Genomic DNA, 18,085 nt, shown 5'->3' with positions numbered 1-18,085 from the left:
TTCATCATAATAAGCAGAGACTTGATTACATAGCTCCTTGCCTTCCTACCATATTCTGTAAAATTACTAAATCTTATAACAGAGAGCCAGACTTTTCTATGTTTCATTCCAATGTCCAATTTTTGATTATGATGATCAATAACTGAATGTCATTTGTTTTTATTCCTATTGTTTTTGACCCCATTAACAAAAAAGCGGACCCACTTAGTCATAAATATTAAATGAAACACAATGCACATTTGAAATATTTATTTTGCCAAAAATATTACAATATTGTCTTTCAAAATTATTTAACTTCAGATGTAACCTTCCTTAGGTCAGTCTCCTAAATGTTAAAATGTCTGTCATACTAACCAAATAGATGTACATAACTAGAAAAAAACAACATATTGGTTGAAGAATAACATTTGTAATATGTAATGTTCTGAAGGTATTCTTTATTAGATGCCTGTCTTTGGTTTGAACTGTCTGTAAAACTTTTATTTTGTAACAATACGTTGCTTTAGGAAACAATTACAAAGCACCTTTCATCAAATGGACACCTCATTTGGAAATGCAGCCTTTCTGCAGGCCAGTAGCAGAGTGATGGAGCTCTAGATCGACATCTAGTGGTTGAAACTGTCCAGAACATATTAAATGGACACTTATGTTCTTTTTAGTTTTAGTTCTTTAGGGATTTTTTCATTTTGGAAAGCAAAGATGTGAATAAAAATGTAACAGCACATTGTGGCAAATTTACATTTACATTAGTACAATATAGGTAGCTTTATATATTTTCTTAGAAGGGTCTAGGTTGCTATAATCTCACAGTGTGTGTGCCTGGTTCTGTCTTTCTGTGTCTTTTTGTGTCTAGTTGAGCTTCTCAGTCTCCTCTGGCTTTGCGAACTCTTCTGTCTTCACAGTGGTCAACTGGCCCTCGTGACTTCCCTCGTCCCCAGGTACCTGACAGATACCAGGAGATAATTGAGTTCCCAGACTTCCGATATCAACTGGTCTCAAACATCCTTCCATTTTCCACTATGTCACATTTCAAGGCACTCATTAGTAGCTGGTTCTAGGTTTAATGGTATTAATTGTCTACTGGTTCAATGTATGTAAATGTCAGACGGATTGCAAAAATGGGACAAATGTATTTCTTTTAAACGTGTGGTCATTCAAACATTCATAAACACAAACTCAAAAGCACCAAGGGCAACAAAAATCTAAATGACGTCAGCCCAAAGTGATCAGATTCTGTGTAATAAACCAGGCTGATCATAAATTGTAGTGTTGAATTTGCTCCACCTGGTGGTTCAACAGATTTACTAGCTATGAGCCGTATGACAGTCTTTGACATCTGATTGTTGGTGAAACACTCCCATCTTGTGGCAAAATTAGGCACTGCTCTGTTTTACAGCAGGGAAGTCTGAATCTTAAACTCCACATAGCCTACAGTATAGTCGCAGTGTTTCTTTGGCTGTGGACAAATACAGAGTTTAGAAGTGTCTAAAAGTTTCTTTGAACTTACTTCCCAGTAGATGCTGTCCTCAAAACACGAGGCGTCAGAAGGAGCTCCAAAGATGGGAAGCTTCATAATGAAACCTGAACAAAGGATTATTTGTAATTAATCTTTTTTTTTTTTTTTTAAATGAAGATTTTCAAGAAGTTTTAAAGACATAAGTTGAAAGCAAGGCTTTGGGTTTCTAAATTTACAAGATTTTATTTGTTTGAACAGCACTGCTGACCACTGAATTATAAATCTTGAGATATCATTTACATAATATTTTTTGCTTTTTACTGATCTGGTAACTCACAGGTCACAAAAGTTCACTAAGTTAAACTGTACTTCATGTTTCATATCACGCACGTTAACAGCGTGTTAACTCCAAGGAATTAAAAAAAAGTAAAGGCGGGTGTGAACCTACCAACAAGAAGCCCTCCCACCAGGGCAAAGCCTAGAGTGACAGCAAGGGAGATGGCCTGAACCGCACCTTGGTAAGATGCGGTTCTCTCTTTATCTGCCACGTCAGGGAACACTTCTTCCATACTGAAATATGCACAGAGGAAAAACATAGAGTAAGCTCAAATTTAATTTACGGAAGGGCTGGATGGATTTTTCACTCTCAAAATTGCACACCTCCACATCCAACATATTTCCGTCCCATTGCAATCCCCAACAATGAAAGGAGCAGGTTGAAGAAAGCCTAAAGTTTTCTGCCTGATAATTTCTGATTTGTAAATCATCAAAAGAATGATTTACATTTTTTATATGCAACCCTTTAAATCGAATATTTTTAATGTTCTTTTATGTCCTGGTCTTGACAGTTCATAACTTAGACCATATGCTAAAGTACATATTTTTTTGTATTTGTTCTTTCAAAATTATGCTCTCCCTTAACCTTTCATTACAATGTTTTTTTGGGGGGAAAAGGTCAACATGATATTTGATCTTACACCTTTTTATTTTTTCAAACAAATACAAAAAGAAATGTTTACCCATCGCCATAAATCTCTATGGTAGCCAGAGAAGCAGTGACGGCTCCCACAATAGCGCCCATAACACCGGGCATACCATGCAGGTTGTGAATCCCACAGGTGTCTTGGATCTTCAGCTTGCTCTCCAGGATGGGCTGATGGAGAGAAAACAAAATGAGAGGATTATGTGGCAGTGTTTGTTTTGTGGATGAAACTAGTGCTAAACAACATCATGTATTCACAGCCCATTCAAGTTAATAATATTTTCAGTAAAAATTAATTAATTTAATGTTTTTTAACCCCACGTTTTAATAACTTGAAAACATCAATTAGCACATACATATTTTTGAAAGATTAGGCGAAATTGTATGTTTTAGCAACCTCTTTTTGTTCCTTTCCCTTCCACAAGTACATCACAGTTCATTGTCTGATTTATTAAACATGAAAACTGAATCATCCTTACTGAGAGGTACTTGTAGCCCAGAACAGAGATGATACCAGCCAAGAAACCGACAATCATGGAGCCAAAAGGCGTCAGCATCATTTCTCCAGCTGTTCCTGCTGCCACTCCACCGGCCAAGGCAGCGTTTTGAATGTGGACCTAAAATAGTGACAGAAGGATTTTTAATGATGCATCTTTAAAATTACACAGCAAATCCTGTAATCACTCCGTTAGATTTATATAACACATTAATTTTGGACTTTCAACTTTAAAATTTGACTAGTTTATGTATTCAGTTACCTTTGTAACTGAAAGTTGTAAGTTTTTTTACTTTTAAATTTCTTATTTTGAGTACATTACAGAGCCTGTACTTTTTCACTTTTACTTAAGTTGCTTCAATACTTCAACTTTTATTGGCGTATTTTTTAACCCACGTATCTGTACTTCTACTTAGGTAGAGAAAGTCTGTACTTTTGCCACCTCTGGTCCTCATAATGTACCACAAATATGACTTAAATAATCCCGTTTTACTCTCTTTTCATGAAAAGCATGCTTTATTATCTTGCTTTCAGCAACTACAGTTCTGCAGACTGCATGTATTTGCATGTCTGTAGAGGAAGCCTACAAAATAATAAATGAACAGATGAGACCGTCAGATGCGAGCACCAAGAACTGTAAGATAATTAATCTTTCTGTAGCATACTGGTTTTGCGCCACGTGCTAGCAAATAGGTGGAAGATATTACAGATAAGCTGATTCCTTCTGATGATTGGTTTGTCTTTACTATCAGCAGGTTGTGTGGCATGTCTGTCTCCTTTGTCAATTTTATGAGCTGTTTATATTTCCCTCTTCGGTTTGATTCAAATCAGCACAGGAATGTCTCGTCTTGACTTCTTACTGTTAACAGACGGGCTTGACAACAAGCACATGTGACTGAGTGACAGTGTCATTTTTTGGGGGGGAGTGTACCGTCAGCTGACATGTTTGTCAGTTTTTATCAGAAGTGACTCTGTCGTGACCTGGATCAGCTGAGTTTCACATTGCTGACAGGAGGAAAAAACCTAGTTCTTGACCCCACCCTGTCTTCACTGTGTTAATACTGACTGTGCACTCCTTCTGACTTCTACAGATGTGAATAATTTTTTAAATTATATCTTTTATTCTTAAACCTTTACCCCATAAGAAAACATTTGACAACCTCCCCTAAACCCATTATAATAAGTTTTACACCTCAGTATGGATCAATAAAAATGTGGTTTGATGTCCACCAGACTGCTTTCTGGGTTTTACCAAGGGTAGCTGCATAGGCAGAGACCACCCCGACTAACTTCTGATGCAAACTCAGTCATTTTGTTCCACAAAGAGGCCTGAAATATGACGGTTTAGAAATAAGCTTCAAGGGATACTCCTATTAGGCTTTCAAGTAGTAAAGAGTTAAGGTGAATTGCTTTTGGAAGCTACAATTCAATTAATAAATTATAATTTTGTATCCTCACCATGTCCAGTTTGCCATCATGAGCCGTGAGGGCAGACATGGCATAAGTAGACAGAGTGCAGGCTGCCAGGGAGTAGTAGGTGTTCAGTGCTGTACGATGCTGATCGTCTCCGTGAGCTGTGATGGCAGAGTTAAAGCTGGGCCAGAACATCCACAGGTAGAGAGTACCTATACAGAAACAGTATAGAAAAGACAACATTTTAATATTTCATCACTACAGTAGTTTTGATTGCATTTTACACTTTGAAATTACTCCAAATAGAACTGTTCCTGTTTCAAATACTATAGCGTGCTTCTATATGTTTTTATTTGGGTGATTACAGACACAGTTCACGCTAACAGCGCCTAGTAAGCACTTGAGAGCACAAGTGACTGAAGATTTACTCTTAAATGAGACAACTATACATATAATAAGAAAAATTTTATATTTGCATTTCACAAAAGTAGTTGCAAGTGTTTACCGATCATAGCAAACAAATCTGAGTGGTAGACTGAGCTGTTCTTGTGTTTGCTCTTGTCCAGGTTGGGTCGGTACAAGACTCGAGTCACCATCAGGCCAAAGTAGGCTCCAAATGTGTGAATGGTCATGGAGCCACCAGCATCCTTGGTCTGGAACAGGCCGGGTGTAAGAATGGTGAAGATTCAGGTGTGCATTGTGCATTTTAGACCAATCTCTACAGTTCCAGTTTTTATTTATGTAATTCATGTTTTCATAATATGAATTTCATTATATTATAACTTACTCCAAGAATGCTTAGCAGGATGAACTCGTTGACTGCAAACAGTGTGACCTCAAACACAGCCATAACAAGCAACTGGACTGGACTTGTTTTACCCAGAACAGCTCCAAATGAGATCAGCACAGAGCCGGTGCAGAAATCAGCATTGATCATACTGAAAGAAACAAAGGAACAAATACAAATTTAATGTTTTGTTTTGGGTTTTTTTTGCATTCATCAAGTGGTAAGAGTATTGACAGTTTACTACCTCCAGGTAACCATAAGATGTATTCAGGCTGCTTTAAATGTAAGATATGCAACTGAGCAATGGTCACACAGTGGAGGTGAACAATATTTCCAGGAATTGCTTAACCATGAAGCAATTAACACTGCAAAAGTAGTCAGCCACTCCTATAGTCAGTCACTCCTATAGTCAGCCACTCCTATAGTCAGCCACTCCTATAGTTTCGACAAAGAACATTCTGTCCCCCTTGTCATAAGAAAAGGCTAAAATAAGAGCTTTATTGCCATTTTTTTATATAAGTACACAATGTGCCAGTCTCACAGGTGGAAATCAAGACTAGCTCAAGAATAACTTACAAATCTTGTCAAATCCATTATTTAAACTCTTTTCTGACAACCTAAAAAGAGTATTTCTTTAAATTAGTATTTTGTTTAATTATTTGCCTATGCACATTTAACTGCTGTTATTATATGCCATATATGGATAACAAATGAAACTGATTTGTTTGTATATGTATTTGCACGTGTTCAATTATGTGCACTCGTGTTTATAATTGTAATTAAGAGGATTAAGAGTCAAGAAAAGACAAGACTTTACTCATGTATTTTGCATATTCTGTATGCGTTTGCATGCACATTCATATATGCATGGTTGTCCACATACCTTTCCACTCCAACGTGGATCTTGCCTCCATGCATACCATGGAAGAAACCCTGCATAAGTGTGGCCCACTGTAAGGCGAAAGCTGCAATCAGGAAATTGAAACCAACACTGCTGAAGCCATAACGCTGGAGGAAAGTCATGAGGAAACCGAAACCAATGAAGATCATAACATGTACATCCTGGAAACCTGCAAAATGTAGAACATGCAGATGAAAAGAGTTAAAAACTGAGAAACAAAAAGATGAAATAATGAATTATCAATGGTATTTAAAACATTTTCCCCTCATGTTTTTTTTCATCAAACAACAATAAATTTTCTTTGGTCAGAGGAATTCCGACAGCACTTCAGGGAGGATATCACTCGCTCAGTTTGGTCTGGAATGTTTTCCTTAATAGCTACTCTCAACAAACTCACTCAGTCACTGCCAGCGACACTGTGACTTGAGGGCTTTGTAGTGAAAAAAAAATAACAGACTGAATGGCTACTTACATAAGCTTTGGTTAAATGGAACGTCAGGTTAAGTTGCGACATGCTTCAGCATGATGAAACCTCCTATTCATTCTTGGATCATCACTTTATCACTTGTATTGTGTGAAAGACTAGCTTTTGCGACAAGAAAGCATATGAATCTGAACTCTCTAAACTTGCACCTGGGTGTTTCCATTTATGTTTATCTATTTGTCCCATATTCCCAAACACAAAATTGCGCTGTGCTTTGCCTGCTGTCACTATGGTAACAGTTAACTGGCAGGACAATGCAGAGGCGTTGCCAATGTCCTCATTGCCGTTTTGGCCCAAATGCCGTTCTCATTAGCTCCTGGTTGACACCAGAGTCAAAGCAGTAATAGGTTTCACTGGGTTAAGTCTAACATTTGGCTTCTGCTTGACCTCCAGTAACAACTATTTACATGTTTCCACATTGCGTTGAATTTAAGACACTGATATTGTCTCTCATTTATGGAATTTTTATTTGTTACAAAATAAAACAAACAAAAAAACCAGTAAAAGCATTAAAGCTATTACTGTAAAAGTATTTATATTGTTTAATGACAAATAAAATATGCTTATGTGATTTAGGATCAACAGAGACAGACTGAAGTCCTTGAAAAATTCTTGATAACATTTACACAAAAAATGGATGTTTATCTGCAGTGTAGGGTATCAACTTGTAACCTTTAGACCACTGAAAGATGACCTCTTTCATTACTTATTGGCTTTGTTCACCCTCAGGTAAACTATTGCACCAGTTCTCAACTATAGTTCCTCAGTCAGAGCACTTTCTGTTTTTTTCTAAACCTACCCATGCAAGTGTTTTTCCAGTGAAACTTGTATGTCGCTGGATTTCAAAAGAATATATTTCAGAGGAAGTGCACATCAGGACTTCATTTTAACTATAAGTTGTGACCTGTGTGTTTCCTTTCTGGAGGACAGTCTAGTAAAACACAGGCTTTGTACAGTGTAAACTTCTATGTTTACTGTACATTTTTTCCCAAGAATGAAATAAGGGTAAACGATGTAGGTTTTGCAAAAGGTGAACTTTTCTATCATCTCCCATGACAGTGAGGGTGTCAGGTTAAAGACTGCCATACACCACAATGAACCTTTTGTCTCTGTGCTTACTTTATGAATTTCGAATAATCTGTTATGTCCTGTACTGTTTGAGGCAGAGCTGAAGAGAATAGTTGTCATTTGGTCAAAGCTTTGTTAAAAGTACAGGTTTTAATGTTTCATTTTGTACCGTTGAATGATGTGTCAAAATGCAGTGACTATGCTAACCAACTGATAACAGTCAAGTTATTAGTTTAGCTCACCAAACAAATTTCCCATGTGTGGGACTAATTAAGGTTTATCTTTCAGTGCAAAGAACAAATGTTGCTGATGAGAATGTGATGAGTTTGCAGAATTTTTTTTTTAATTTAAAAAATTGTAATAATTGGTCATGTAATAACTACGTAAAAAAATATTGCTGACTTTGTGGCTTTATTAGTTCCTGTAATTTGGTTTTGAAATAAAGTAATATGTACACTAATTCTGCTCCAGTAGGTTCTCAAAGGTGACTTACAAATAGGGCAGGGCAGGATCAACACCCAAGTTAGCTGCCTGCAGGTGGGAGGTGGCTTGTAAAGAAGAGGGAGTTCATCTCCCCAGATTCTCTTCACAGAATGCTGTCTGATTTGTTAACACACGCCCAGCATAACACAAAGCACCATCTTAACAGACATGTCCAACTGCTAAGCTAGAACTTTTTGCTCCATGACTTCCAAGAACTTCAGTGTTAAGTTTACCAATGTAAATGCAAGAAACAAAACACATATTTTCCATTATTAGGTCTATTACATTTCATTTTAAGTTCTGCTGAAAATATAATTTCTACCTGGAAGTTCTATATATTAAATGTAAATAAAATTAAATGTAATAAGAGCGTTAATACAATCATTTCAAGTTATTACATAAAACTGACCACAAATCTATACTTTTATTTATCCAATGAGTGCCCCTAACAAGTATGAAAGTTGTCTTTTGGTTGTTGTTTTTGTTTGTTTGTTTGTTTTTTGTTTGTTTTTTTGCCACATAAATGTGTTGGTAACATAAATCACAAAGTTAACAAATAGCGGGGACAATGTTTTTGCCTCTGTGGGACAGCAGTGGACTGGAAGACATTTCCATGAAATGTTCACTCACAATGAATAGGATCATCCAATTATGGAAAAGAGAGCTGGTGAAATTTAATTCAGCAGCTTTTCTCCTTTAATGCACAACTAAACAATTGTGTTTTGTTGAAATATACTTGCATGCGATCATGAATTACACATCAGTCCTAAAATAAGCACACAGTGAGGCCATGTCTCAAAACAACGGGCAATAAAGAGAACCACTTTAACATATATATTTGAAACTTTGAAAGGATTTGCTGATAGCCTAAAGAACCAGGCAGAGGTAAGCTTATCATTAAAATTATTATTTTGTTTTCTTGGTTTACACTAATCTGTAATATGCTATGTGCAAAAAATAAAGTTATATTAAGTAGGAGTGATGTACAAATTTTCCTTCCATGTCTGCAGAACACTCACTTGGGTAGCGGTAGTAGAAATCGTTGTCATATTGACTGTGGTTCGAATGGTGCCACTTCTTTGCGTCTGTCTCTTTGTCATACTCCACCAGCACCCCAAAGAGGATGATGAGGATGATCTCCAAGATGAAGCAGGTGATCGGCAGTTTGAGCCGCATGTTGGTATTTGCGTCTGCCATGTTTTCTTCCCGGTGAGATGAAGAGGAGAAATTTAATGAGGCTTGTTCTTCATGAAATCAATTACAGCTCTAGCACAGAAAGTTGGACACACTGTCTCTCTCACACACTGAGGGGCGTCCTGCAGAGACAGGAGGATGTTTTGTGTGAGAGTGGAAGAACTAGCTCACAGACAAACACAAGCGCTGAACTTGCATGTGCGTTTTTCATCTCCTGGGACACACCTACCGGACCTAAAATGGCATAATTAATATTATTCCCGCCCCCTTCTACCTACTTTTTAAGGTGGTTTGAAGTGCTGGAGTTCAGCAAATAAGTTTATGATAAGTACTTTTGATAGATACAGTTTGATAATTTGTGTTTCAAATGTTTTTAGACACTAATTTATGGCTAATAAGTTTAAGTTATAAACTAGTAGTTTAGCACTTAGTTAAGCCTCTAGTTTATGGCTGCTGGACAACCACATTTTAGCCAGTAGCATCAGATTTAAGTGTCATGTTAATTTTCTGTGTACAACTGTCATCATAATATTGCAATTTGGCAGCAACCACTCTTTCATTCAGACAGCATACAGTTTGAGACAGTTTCTGTTCTGTATTTCTGTTTCATGCTAAAAGCAGAGAAAAGCAAAGCAAAATAATTCAGCTACACAGTCATAGTGGGTGTGTTTTTGAATCCTGTTTGAAAGAATGCATAAACAAGTTCCTGAAAGTTCCTGAGACAACTCACTCACACACACACACTCTGGATGCACAGCGGATCTCTCAGTGATTAAAAAAAACTGTAGCCTATAAGGCCTACTACTCATACAACTGTCAATTAAAACCACACAGGGATGAGTTCAGAATGAAAAGGACAAGAAGCCAGTATCAGCAAATACATATAGGGTTTTATCATTTAAAAGATTTGTAATAATATTAGACCATTAAAAGAAAAAAAACATATTTGCACAAAGTAAATACTAAATCACACCAACAGGAGGCTTACAGGTTACTTTAGTAACAAATCCACTATAAATAAATGTGATCCTACAGGGACAATTACATGAACTCAACACCTCCCCTCTGCAACAGCTGCTAGCACTGCAACCAAATTATACTATCCTATACACAGAAAATCCTTACATCATGAACAATTATACAAAGCCCGACTCCTACATGGTATTAGCCTCAGCTCAGGAATTGCACGTACCCATCTATAATGTTGCACCATTGCTAGGTGACATAAAAACAAACCAAAATAACAACATTCACAATAATAAAATAAGGGCTTTTTAGCCTATTCAAAAGTAATACCATGGAACATAAAGGAAAACAGGAGGGAAAATTTAAAAAAGCATGACAATGTGACTCACACAGACACTCTCTTACAGGATACAATTTAAGTTACATATCAGCCTATATTTACAACAATGTTGTACCTTGGCAAACTGAATGACACGCTTACCACGCTTGATTGTAATTATATTAAGAATTACTGAAAGAAGAAGAAAACACAATAAGTATCATATAAATAAATTACACATAAAGATAGGCAGTAAAAAGTATATACGACCTAAAACATTCATTTTGCACGTTAAACCTCTGCTGAATGGCAGTGTAGTCCTGAATGTGTGTCTGAATGGCTCCGGGAGATTTTCGGGATGGCCACTGAAATTTGGGATTCTCCCGGAAAAATCGGGAGGGTCTCTAATCGTTGTCCCCCAGTCTGTAACACACCCACTGAAGAGACGGTAACCATCCTGCTTTGGATAGAGCAGCTGTCATTTCTAGAAACCTGGCCAAACCCCCACAAAAAATGTGACTATCCAGTTGGGACCAGGAAGCAAAGCTGCAATCTTACATGCCTCTCTGCAGCTTCTTTCCTCTTGTTATTCCCCTGAAATCCTATCCCCATAGAGACTGTGTCTGCTCCCAAACCAACAAGAAGCAAAAAGACTCCATCAAAAAATCACAAAGAAAGAAGAATATAGTGTCCACGAGTGAAAACAGTGTGATGTGAAACATTAAACATTAGATTTTTTTTTTCTAAGTCCCTGTTAGTACAAAAATGCATAATCTGCTGTTACTGGCCCCTAATGCTATTTACTGCAACTCCTACATGCACGTACATTTCACACTTTGAAGAGGTTTCCAAAGTGTGAAATGGACACGGTGGACCAGCGTGTCCATTACACATTTTTCCATGATATTAAGCTGAGCAGAGTGGCATACTTAGCAAAGCCCCACGAGAAAACAGAGGTATTATGAAGCAAACTACAAATGACTGTAGCTCTGTGCTAGTCGGCAGTGCCCATTCAGCTACTTAGCAGAGTCAATGGCCATTTTAAATGCAGAAATCAAATGCTACAGATATCCATCTTGATGCTGCGGCACATCTCTAACTTTAGACTGTGCTCTGTGAGTCTAGTCAAGACCAAATCAAGATGTTCAAAGTGCTGATAAGGCGGATGAAAAAACAACAATATCGCCCAGATGCGGTAGCAAAGAAACTACTTTGCTCTGGTGCTCACTCCTTTGTACTTTTAATGGATTAATTTTAAGTTTAGGAGACTGCATCAATTTGGTGGAAGATGTAATAACACACTAATCAGTGTATATTTATGGGAACAATATGAATGATTGTACCTAAATAGAATCATACCTTAAATTTATGGAGCAACCATAGATATCAGTGCCTCACAATGCCGATTTTTCCCCCCCATAATTGCAAGTTTTCTTCCTTTTACGATAGAATGTCTGATATGCAAAATGAGATATCCACATATGCAGAGTTCAACAGACACAACAGAAAATTAAATCACCAAATGTTGATATTTCACCCAATAAGATATCATTGTGTGTTATCACTCATGCATTTTTTTTCTCCAGAATCAGTAAACTAAAGCCACAGATGCATAGACCATTTGCTATGCTTTTTACACAGACAGAGCTGTGACAGACACTAGAGAGAACAGCTATATATTTGTGAAAGGACTGGACAAGCTGAGGTTGTACAAAGCTAAGGTAAGCTAACTTTCATGTGCATTCTCTTTCTCTTGCTATAATGTTTCATAACATATGTCACTCACACCTGTATCTTCATCTTCTATCAGCACAGGCTGCCTTTTCTTCAGAGCTGGCAAGAATGCTGTTATGTTTTTGAAGTATTTAAACTATTACCCCGTGATACCACGGGCGTCAAAGAGAAGCCATGAACTCTGGAGAGAGATAACTCTTTCTGCTCAGCTTCCTGTCACAAAGTCAAAACTTCACTGATCGGTATTCTCATATGACACGATGTCATGTGACAAACTAAGCATTTTATCTCCAAAAGTTGAATCTGTTCATCTGGACGTAGCGTTTTGTGGGAGAAACGTTTAAGCATTTTATCATTATATAAGCTTTATATCCATGAAAATACCTAAATTAAATGTGAATTCCTGTTGTGGGACATGTATATTATTCATCTGTACCACAAATTTATTAAAGTATGTTGCTTTAAAGGTACAGTTCTGGTACAGTTAGTCATTTTTTGCGCTTATTTTATAGAAGAAAATATAATATTCACAAATATGCACTGCTTAGTGTGTAAATGAGGATTGTGTTGGTGTGTGAAACTTTAAGTTCAAGTTTATATTGTTAGTATGAGGCAATCCACTTCTGGTCATTTTATGGAATAATGACAAAGTAATGTAATAAGAAAGTTAAGAGTAATTAAGTGTGCACTGAATTACTTTAAAGAAAAGTCAAATGCACCCCCTCAGCTAAATTCTACTGATATACTTCAATGATAAGTTACACTAACTGGTACATCCATCCATCCATCCATTTGCTTCCGCTTATCCTTTCCAGGGTCGCGGGGGGCGCTGGAGCCTATCCCAGCTGTCATAGGGCGAGAGGCGGGGTACACCCTGGACAGGTCGCCAGTCTGTCGCAGGGCCAACACACAGGGACTAACTGATACAGTCTGGTAATAAAACATTTTGGCAACTATAATGGCGATAACTTATTGCACTGCAATTTATTTATTCAATTCACAGAAGTTATGTGCTTCTGCAGCAACTGCGCAGTTGGTTTTTGAACTTTAAAAATTGCAAAACAAATGGAAATGTTTTGAGGATATTGCGAGTTCACAGTCAGCTGTCCTTGTGTGAGGTGAAGTCATTGATGCACTTTTGGACTAACCAAAAATACCTCTCCTGCTTTGACTCCATGATCTAAAACAGATATTTTTGCGCTTTTGAAACTGTGGTACATATCTCTATGAGTGTACTATGCATGCATGGTACAGTAGCAAATACACATATTTGAGTGGGTACAAGGGCATTTCTTTCTTTTTTATGTCTTTTTTTATTTTTATGTAATAACAAAGCGGCTTGAGCCTAAAGTTGGTTGCCTCTCCATGTCTCAGTCCTCCAGTTCCTAGGATTTTGTAGTTTAATTGGGAGGGAAAAGAAAACAGAATTCAGTTGACCACAGTCTGTAATCTGGTGACATCTACCAGTTTTATTTTACACACTTTAACTTTAATACCATAAACACAAACTCTAGAGTCTATATAACCTATTCCCTATAAAAAAAATGTTATTCCCAAATAAAAGGCATCTGTGTGTGTTTCTGAACCACTTTTTATATCCAACTATAATGTAAAGTAAAATCTCCTTATAAGATATATTATCAAAATGTGTTCTGGATTCCATTGCATTAAAAAAAGTTACTGAGTCTAAGAAAGGAGTATTGTTTTAAACAGTCTTAGTATGCCTTATTTTATCTTCTTTTAACATTTGGCAGTTTTAAAATTGTAAATGAATATATAAATTCCTTTCTGCATGTGCGTTGTATTCCTAACTAATTTAAGAATAAAACAGTTTTTTAAGAAATTTTTATCGTTAGAGAGTAATTTACACAAGGCTGAAGATTACCAGTGTAAAGAAATCTCACAGATACCCTGACATAGACTTTTTACAGAAGATTTCATACCTAGCTGTTCAATCGAACAGAAAACAGAGCAATGCATTTAATTCAACACTCATGCAGGTATAGTCTTGTTTATGGAAAAAACCCATTAGATATGTCTTGTTTTATGATTTATAACCTAAATGAAACATAAAACTTCAGAGATAAGGACCTACATGTAGACATGCCTCATCTTGTCTTTGCTCTTGAACTGGTCCTGTTCCTTATCGCTTTATCTTAGCAGTTTGAGGCTTGCATTAAAAATCAACAAGGTTTCCAGCCAACTTCAGCTTTCTAAACTTGAAACTGAAACTCTGATTAAAGTTCACAACTGCTGCTGCTGTTAATGGGAAAATGACAACATAGAAACCTCTCAGCTCATTGTATGTGAATGTGATGACTGATGTGCAACAGCCTGAAACAGAAACTGAATGAGAAAGATCTTGTTAGAAATGAAGGATTGTTTAGATATCACAGGGAAGCTGACAGCTGTCCCAACAAATGCAATCAGAACCTGGGACAGCAACACAGAAACATGTGAGTAAAAAAATTGAAGGTTTATGTAAAACAAACGAGGAAATTATTTACAACCAATATAGGGAATGAATCCCCTTCTCTAATAAGCATCCATTACTTCAGAGAAAAAAAATATCATTATTTATCACGGCTTGGGCAGTCAGATCAATATCAATAAATCAATATTTATCACATTACTGTAACTCCTTGTATGTTAGTTTTAGCCAGTCCTCGGTGTCTCAAAATGCTGCTGCATGACTTTTAAATGGCGTTGCGCCACCCTATCTCTCTGAGTTGCTGCACTTCCAGCCCCCTTTCCCATTGCTAAGAGCTCCTCCTGGATGTGCCAAGGGGGCAGGGCTTTTGCTGTATAGCAGCTCCCAAATTCATTTCCATTTCACATTGGACAGGCCTCTTCATTTTCAGTTTTTCAAATTAGTCACAAATTAGTAACTCCAAAAACAAAATGAGTAACAAATGTTGTTATTCTTTGTTTTTATTAATAGATAACATAATGTGACACAGAGCAGGCAAACCAAAGCTGGAATATATCCACATATCGCTCTGCACAATCAAAACATCTGGATTATCCTTAACCTTGCAACTTTCAGTGTTTATTTAAATGGGATTAACCTGTAAGTGATGCATGTAAAGCTCACTCCAACAGGTGCCTTTAAAAAAAAGTGTTGAGGGAGGGGAGCCAGATGTAACCAGTGTAATAAGCCAATGATATAATGAGCAACAACAATAATGAAGCACAGCTGTTACCTTACTCAGAGCCTCGATCTAGAAAATTTTACATGGGGGGAGGGGCAAAGGAGGGGCAAGAGGTCTAGGCAGGGGGGCACTCAGTGAAATATGTGAAAATCCCCTATATGTAAATATAGCCAACAAAATACCCACAAAAACACTTGAAAACAATTTATTGCATCATGATCTTGTCTAAGAAAAGAAAGGCTACAAAAGGCATTTGCACAAACAAGCAATTAGTTTTTACAAGGGGGGGGGGAAGTCTCTAAACATGGGGATAGTTGCCCCCCCACCCCCACCCTTGTAGATCTGCCCCTGACCTTCCTGCTAACACGCAAACACTTTTCTGACTGAAGTGAAGTGATCCAAACCTGCAGCGATTTGTTATGGTGCAGGTTTGGAGCATTAAGCTCTTCCTTAACCATGATTTGATTAAAAAAAATTTGGCCAGTTAGCTTTCCTCAGTCTGATGCCAAAACAGACAAACCAACCGACAGACAAAAGGGCACCAAAGTCAAAAGATACCTCAGCTGCACTTCTTCAAAGATAAGGCTGAAATGAGATAAATTTAGAATGTTCGGTATCGTTTCCAGATCTTACAGGACAGAGGTGCATGTGAAAACTACATTAGATAATTGTCGTTGGTGTGTCACCTGACTGATTGTGAACTAGCGCCAGGGGTTCAAGCATGCATACCACAGTTTTTTTTGTAGTACTGTGTTACTTATTGTTGTTCCATCAGTGCAGTACTGGCTCCTATGTTCTACTGATAACACAATCTCCCCATCAGAGGCAGTATAGTAACAACAAACAGAAAGAGCCCCAGCACCACATGAAAAGAGATAAATGCAAGACTAAGCTTGCCTGTTATGTAAGACTGAGATAGCTGACAGTGGGAAGCTATACTGGTACTTGACACTTTTATACTGTACTCTTGGAACTTTGTGCCTATGTGACCTTTTAAGAGAGCAAAGCAGGAAAAAAAGGATCTATTATTTGAGCTTACTATAACTGAACCAAATTTTTAGTTATAGCGTTTTTGTTATAGCCATAGAAAAAATGATATAGCTTTCTGTACGAAATCCCTTAAACCTGCATGAAAACACATTTGAATGAAAACACTTTCCTAATAAGTTCATAGTATCATTGCTGGTTTCACATCGCGTTGAACACAACATGTTGTGCAGTTTGAAAAAGATGATCCCAGTAAGAATAAAATAGTCAACATAGTATGAAGCAAGGTACGCTTTAGGGTGTGGCTATTTTTGATGGACAAGCGCTGCTGTATGAGCATGCAGTGTTCCTTGGTTTCTAAGTCAGATCCACCTCTCACTTGTCATATCCAGCTTTCAAGACATCAAGGTGGCAATGATCAGAATATTCAACTTGGGTGACATCACACTGGCCATTTTCATTGTTTAAATTCAATCTATGCCACTTCATCTGAACGTACAGTATCACAATTTGCTAAATCTTTAACCTCTTCATTTCTTTTTCGGTATAATACCATATGTTATATCTCTGGCACAAAATGTCTTGTCCCAGGGTAAAAATGACAAATTATATATTTCTTTAAATAGTGGCAATTAGAGTTAGGGTTACATCATTGTAGGAAATATTTTACATATATTTTTAAATGTATGTAAAGTTATAAGTTATAAGGTAAATGATTTGATATTGATGAAAGTATCGACTATATGTATACTAGTTACAGGATTAGTACCACGCACACACACACACACACACACACACACAACCTGCATTTTGTTGTTTTTGGTTTCCTGTTCTGGCAGGAAACAACCTGGAGGGAGCTCCATGCTCAAAAGGGAAAAACATGTATGAGAATGTTAAGTTAAGATTCATATCTACTTCTTTGACTGTTACACAACTACCTCAGCTTGTGCCCCAGGCCTCAGGTTCATTAGTAAATCACTCCATGTAAAGGACAAGGGGTCAAAGGACTCCTGTCTTTTTTTTTAATATATTTTTTGTATAATGTACAGTGCTGTGAAAGTATGAGTATTACCCGCTTCTAATATAATGCAGATAAATATAAAATGTAATTTCTACATGATTATTTCACTTACTAAGTGAAAAAAAAAAACATGCGTCAGTGGTGACCCTTCCCAGTTGTGGACAGCTTATCAAAATTACTCCATTGACAAAATCCACTGCTGATCAAAAAGAACATAAAGGCTTATCTCACATTTGCCAAAAAAAACATCTTGATGTTCCCCAAAAGCTTTGGGAAAATATTTTGTGCAGTGACTGTGTGCAAAAATGTGAAAACTTCTTTATATAAATAACTAAATGTGTAGCAATGTTTATTGAAGCATTTGTTCATCAAAACTAAACAATGTTGAAGTGTGATAGGGTATGAGTACTCTCATTAGAATGAGGTATCTGAGCAGCCAACCAATGCATGATCTGGATCAGTGCTTCGAGACTAACAAGTGTCACATGTCTTATATCGCATTAATCAGCATACCATGAAAACGTGATTTGTTGAAAATCATGGACAGAGTCAAATGACACATCACACTGATAACTTGACAACCATCAGCGTAATACAGAAGTGGCATCACGGGAATGTTTAAATGCTTACAGCACGCTACTA

General features: G+C 37.1%; 1 protein-coding gene across 1 annotated transcript; it reads right to left on the bottom strand.

The window, feature by feature from the left end:
• Positions 1 to 234: 234 nt before the first annotated feature.
• rhbg (Rh family B glycoprotein) lies at positions 235 to 9,459 on the bottom strand. Its single transcript, XM_031745905.2, has 10 exons — positions 9,090 to 9,459; positions 6,018 to 6,204; positions 5,135 to 5,285; positions 4,853 to 5,000; positions 4,393 to 4,559; positions 2,918 to 3,055; positions 2,476 to 2,609; positions 1,905 to 2,026; positions 1,508 to 1,581; positions 235 to 942 (listed from the first exon to the last, which is right to left on the bottom strand). The coding sequence occupies exons 1-10, from the start codon at positions 9,265 to 9,267 to the stop codon at positions 850 to 852; spliced, it is 1,392 nt and encodes a 463-aa protein (XP_031601765.1). The 5' UTR covers positions 9,268 to 9,459; the 3' UTR covers positions 235 to 849.
• Positions 9,460 to 18,085: the final 8,626 nt, after the last annotated feature.

Source organism: Oreochromis aureus, linkage group 11, assembly GCF_013358895.1.
Source record: "Oreochromis aureus strain Israel breed Guangdong linkage group 11, ZZ_aureus, whole genome shotgun sequence".
In the NCBI taxonomy this organism is placed as follows: Eukaryota; Metazoa; Chordata; class Actinopteri; order Cichliformes; family Cichlidae; genus Oreochromis; species Oreochromis aureus.
Note: the sequence above shows the minus strand (reverse complement) of the source record. Positions and strands in the feature narration are given on the sequence as shown.

Excerpts from the sequence above, each read along its gene's own strand:
- rhbg (XM_031745905.2), bottom strand. The coding sequence starts at position 9,267 with ATGGCAGACGCAAATACCAACATGCGGCTCAAACTGCCGATCACCTGC. Across the intron at positions 3,056-4,392 it reads ATGATGGCAAACTGGACATG|GTCCACATTCAAAACGCTGC; the intron begins GTGAGGATACAA and ends TCACTATTTTAG. Across the intron at positions 1,582-1,904 it reads GGTGGGAGGGCTTCTTGTTG|GTTTCATTATGAAGCTTCCC; the intron begins GTAGGTTCACAC and ends TCCTTTGTTCAG.